The 5,158-nt window shown below is 37.8% G+C and overlaps 2 protein-coding genes across 2 annotated transcripts; one reads left to right on the top strand and one right to left on the bottom strand.

Annotated features, from left to right (window-relative positions):
• The first annotated feature begins 908 nt into the window (after window positions 1-908).
• On the top strand, window positions 909-2,039 carry LOC125775454 (myb/SANT-like DNA-binding domain-containing protein 3). The gene is made up of 2 exons (XM_049446098.1): window positions 909-1,563; window positions 1,624-2,039. The coding sequence occupies exons 1-2, from the start codon at window positions 1,068-1,070 to the stop codon at window positions 2,037-2,039; spliced, it is 912 nt and encodes a 303-aa protein (XP_049302055.1). The 5' UTR covers window positions 909-1,067.
• An 87-nt stretch (window positions 2,040-2,126) lies between these two features.
• Window positions 2,127-4,833, bottom strand: LOC125775457 (putative nuclease HARBI1). Its single transcript, XM_049446102.1, has 2 exons — window positions 3,115-4,833; window positions 2,127-3,060 (listed from the first exon to the last, which is right to left on the bottom strand). The coding sequence occupies exon 2, from the start codon at window positions 3,033-3,035 to the stop codon at window positions 2,127-2,129; it is 909 nt and encodes a 302-aa protein (XP_049302059.1). The 5' UTR covers window positions 3,036-3,060; window positions 3,115-4,833.
• Window positions 4,834-5,158: the final 325 nt, after the last annotated feature.

The following is a 5,158-nucleotide window of genomic DNA, read 5'->3' as shown; positions in this document are numbered from 1 at the left end:
TTTCATAATGGTTCAGATCGGTTTAATTAATAAGTCCAGAGGTGATATATATTGAACTCGCGATCCCTCATGAATTAGTACGGAACACGATCGATATCACAATAAACATTGAAAGTGTGACTGGCGGCCGTACGAAAATTTACCAATTGGTAAAGTTCTATATGTCTATTATTACACACGGCAACTTTTGTTGCTAATTCTCGGGCGATTCTCTTTTGCTGTCGCCCATTACCTTCACACGAGCAACTCTATTCGAGTTTTTTCTCATTCTCTTTCACTTTACCTTAACCTATTGTCTACTCTTTCCTTTAACTCATTGTCGTTTCTTTTTCCTTATAGGTATTTGGGCCACTCTATCACATATATTAATCAGTTCTGTCAATTAAGAAATACATTTTATTTATAATTCAAAATTAAAACAAAGATTATATAACAGACCTTTACATATATCACCCTTTTCGCTATCGTCTGAATCAATTTGTATGGCTTCCTCTATACATTTCACAATGTCTTTAATTAATTCGATTTTTTCGTCATACTCCATTTTCTAAATTATTTATATTATATTATATATATTTGTATACATATTTGCAAATTACTTACCAAAAGATGAAAGTAAATTTTTTTAAATATATTCAAAATATTAATTTCAAAAAAAAATATACGCAAATGCAACTATGTACTACGAAAGAAAGAACACGAATGCCGGAAAAACGTCGCAGCGAACTGTTACGAATAAGAACACAAAGCGTATTGCTGAACATTGGAAACTCGGCGCGATTCTCCTTTTCTCGTCGCCCCCTCGTCTATAAACCAAGAATTGCTGCAACAAAAGTTGTCGTGTGTAATAGTAGACTATGTTGAATAACTTTATCTTTACGGGGCATCTCAACAGGATAAATTTTATGTCATACTAAGAGCCGTTTTCACAGTGATTAGTTAACGATTGGTTGACTATTAGTCAATGTAGCCAACAGCTGTTTGTTAACTAAAGCAATGTTTTTCACAGTGCTTAGTTATAAAAATAAATTTTCTGGCTAAAAGTCTGGTAGCACCATAGAAAACATATGATCTTGACATTACAGTTTTACAATTTATGTTTTTATTTCATTTCACGATTGGTAAAAATTGCAATTCAAATGGCGACGAAAAAGATTAATTTCAGTGAAAACGACGTAAATTTATTACTTGCTATAATAGAACAACATAAAAATGTGATAGAGAGCAAAAAAAGCGATACTTTTACGGTAGATGTGAAAAATAAAGCTTGGTTAAAAATTCAGGAGGAATATAACAGCAGAACCTCGTCTTCATTTCGCGATGAAAAAATGCTGCGTACCAAATATTACAACATGAAAAAGGAATTAAAGAAAAAAGTAGCAGCCGAAAAAAGAAGTTGCATCGCGACAGGAGGAGGGCCGCCATTGAAAATTAGCACCAATGATATTGATGTAATGTTAACATCAATAATAGGCTCGGAGCAGTTAGAAGGAATGGAATCTGTATACGATTCCGATAATCCTTTTGTGCGAAACAAAACGGAGGATGTTATCGTTAGCATTGGTAAGAAATTACTTAATTTTATTCAAATACCATCATTTAAATGTATTAATGGTTTTGCAGATAAGGCAGCAAATAACATCAGTGCTAAGCAATCTCAGGATGGGAGCGAGGAATTTGAAGACATCAAGAACACATCCAACACAGCTACTACTTCGAAAAATTGGAGTACATACACGCCTGCAGATTTAAAAGCTCCTAAATGTAAAAAACTTATAATCGACGGATCGCAAAGCAAAGAGAAAAATACATCATGGTCGAAGCTGGCCGCTGTTAAATCAAAATGGACCGGAGAAAAATGCCGCGTAGAGATTGAAATATTAAAAGCTGAACATGAAAAGCGAGTAAAGATGTACGACCAACATATAAAGCAATCTGAAGTGGAACACAAAATGCGTATGAGAATTATGGAAGAGCAATTAAAGGAAATTCAATGGCGCAATCTTCAATTGGAAAAAAACAGTACAAGTACAAAATAACTTGACACATACAAAATAAAAGTGTTTTAAATAACATTGTTGTATTATTTGCTTCTGATTGATAGTCTTACAATGCTTGACTTGCAGTTATAAGGTTGCAAAGTACCCATTTATTAAATTATTCCTCGTCACATTTTTTTCAGTACGCCGATCAGAGCTGCGATTATTCGGTATGCTTAAAACTGACAAAATTTGCGTATCAATCTCAGGATCTAAAGGAGGAGCTTCAGTATCGCGATGTAAGCAGCATATATTTTGCAACACTGCTGTGGCGACAATTATTGATTGGACTTTGGTGCAATTCATTCGTATACCCAAAGACAATACTGGAAACCTTCGCTTCCAAACACCATAAGAGCGTTCAATTGGATTTCTTGACCGAATATGTGATTCGTTATATAGTCTTTCAGCTGCACTGTTAACGGAATGAAGCGGTGTTAAAATCCGATTATTGTTTTCATACCCTTTATCAGCAAGCACAAGTCCATCTCCGAACTCTCCGTTCTCAAGACGAGCAAAAATACAAGAGTTTCGTAATATGGTAGCATCATGTGTTGATCCTGGCCACCTAGCAACTATGTCTAAAATCATCAAACGAGCATCGCAAATCGTTTGTACATTAAAAGAAAATATGCTTTTTCTATTACGAAATAGTTCCGCATGGTCTCCGCCTGAAAAGGAAGGAAACATGTAAAAATAGATATTCATTACGGTTTTGAGGTGTTTCAGCTCACCAGGTGACTGAATTTTTACGTGCGTGCAATCTAAGGCACCAATAACTCTGGGAAATTTAGCAATTCGAAAAAACTCTTTCTGTTTTTGATGTATATCTTCCGTTGTGGTAGGAAATCGTATAAAACGTTCTCGCAGCCTTGCTATTTTATCTGAAACAAGAGTAACAACTCTTGATACTGTGCTAGTAGACACTCCTGACACATCTCCAATCAATTGCTGAATACTGCCAGTGGCATAAAACCTCAATGTAATGGCCAACATATGATCCGGCGACAACGCATTATTCCTAGGAAAAAATTTTATGTAGAAATCGGCAGGCAAAGCGTTAAAAAAGCTATACCATGTGGTAGCATGCTGTATATCTGGACGTATGAGCTGCAATACTTCCCATGCAGCATCTTTGCATAGGCGGAAACGCTCTCTAAAGTCCTTTTCATCATAAAGTTAAAAGAAATTAAATCGCTCCCGTATTTCTTTTTTCCGACGGAAAATTACCACTTTTAGCAGCTCTTCGTAATCGTCGTCACTGTCACTGAACTCCATTGTTGTGATCACTACTTCCCACCAAATTGTTTTTTAGATTTATTTTATTTTTCTTTTAATAAAAATAAATAGTTTGACATTCGAACAGCTGTTTGTTAACTAATCGTCAACCAATGCCCGGGAGATGAGTTAACTAATGGTTGACAATTCACTTTGAAATGAAAACCAATTAGTTATCTTCAACCATTCGTTAACTAATCACTGTGAAAACGGCTCTAACTGTCAAATCGGGATGTAATGCAGGTCGCCTCCACGCTGATGCATCCTGGGTAACGCCAAATGGGCCGCGGCCTTCACGGCCTTACATCTCCCTTGGCGACTTTTTCTGGCATCGAACTGGTTTTTAGAATAGGAAACTTATCTGGATCTGTTAGAACCCTGGGCTAGTGGTGGCGGCACACAGTGGTGCCAGAGCGGAAAAAAAGGATTTTTTTCATCACTCCAAATTTGTACCATCTTTTCAATTTAAGCTAAGAACTAATCAAATATCATTATCCGAAAACTTGGGCTTGATATATTCAATGGTTTTTTGTTGGGAGAGCTTCAAAGTCCAACAAAGTATCAACGCAAAGTTACTCAGAAAAATGTGATTAATATTGCAAAGGTTAAAACTCAAAAGTTAACCATAAAATATCAATTGTAAAGTTTTTATTTATTAAAACCAATATTATAGATGTGATTTACATCATCAAATGCATACTTTCTTTTTCAAAATTTTTCTTAAAATGATGTTTTTTCATGGTACAAAAAAATCATATATTTCACAACTTCAACAGAATATAACTATTGTGCGCAGGAGCGCGAAGGTTAGCCACTTACACAAAATAAACTTTAAAATCTCCTTAATCGATAGAAAAAAAAATCAGCTGCAATGAGCTGCCAACTCATGAGTAATTAGCATTTTAATCTACTGCAACTGTACCTGATAACAGCGAAAATGCAACTTTTGTGATTATATTATTTATATGGGAGATGGGCGTAATTGTGGGCGGATTTGCTTTATTTTTTCTGGACAAGCTTATATTTACAAAATATTACACTGTAGAAAATTTTGTTACTGTAGGATGATTTTTGATTTTTGTGTTATATGGGAGGTGGGCGTGGTTGTGGGCGGATTTTAACAAAATTTTTTTTTATCTAATTTGGCAATATGAGAGATGTGTGCCAAATTTCAAAGCCCTACCTCGATTCCCTCTATTTTTTGCCGCGGCTTGTATGAAGCGGCACCACTGTGCGGCATTCTGGCACCTTAGTATGATGGGGTGACACCCATCAGAAATGGCTGTCGGGCTAATGTAGAAACTGCCTCCGTCCCGTTAAAACCTTGGCAGGCCTCAGAGTACGTTCCCCCCCCCGTCGTCATTAAGTTGGCGTGGTAGGTGTAAGTTGAAAGGACTCCTTCTTTGCGCTGGCCGGCTCTGAACGTATTGCCTCGCCTTGGCCTCATCACTGAGACAACCTTGGGACCATAAAAGGCGACTACCTCTCCGAGGGTCGGATAGCGGCTCTGAGTGGGGATGCTAAGCGAGAGCGAGACCGATGGGTCACGACTCGAAGCAAATAGACATGAACCAGCGGTTAAGCGGCAAAGATCGCACAAGGGAGAAACCTCCCTTTGCAAAAAACCGAGAACGGGGACGGCGCCAACCTTCAGGGAGATTGCTAAAGGTGCTGGTGCAAGGATACTTGGCGTGCTCAACCGCAGCAGGGAGAACGGGGCTATCTCCCATGAAGAGTGGAAGAGAGTAGCAGCGGCTATCTCTTCGGTCTTCCTCAGGGTGGTCAAGGAAAACCCTGGGCCACCCCCAAAATGCGTTAGTGCCGGTTGGCACTATGGGCTG

Source organism: Bactrocera dorsalis, chromosome 1 (genome assembly GCF_023373825.1).
Source record: "Bactrocera dorsalis isolate Fly_Bdor chromosome 1, ASM2337382v1, whole genome shotgun sequence".
Lineage (NCBI taxonomy): Eukaryota > Metazoa > Arthropoda > Insecta > Diptera > Tephritidae > Bactrocera > Bactrocera dorsalis.
This window is presented reverse-complemented; position numbering and strand designations above follow the sequence as displayed.

Coding starts and splice junctions, on each gene's coding strand:
- LOC125775454 (XM_049446098.1), top strand. CDS start 1,068: ATGATCTTGACATTACAGTTTTACAATTTATGTTTTTATTTCATTTCA. Junction 1,564..1,623: donor GGATGTTATCGTTAGCATTG/GTAAGAAATTAC, acceptor ATGGTTTTGCAG/ATAAGGCAGCAAATAACATC.
- LOC125775457 (XM_049446102.1), bottom strand. CDS start 3,035: ATGTTGGCCATTACATTGAGGTTTTATGCCACTGGCAGTATTCAGCAA.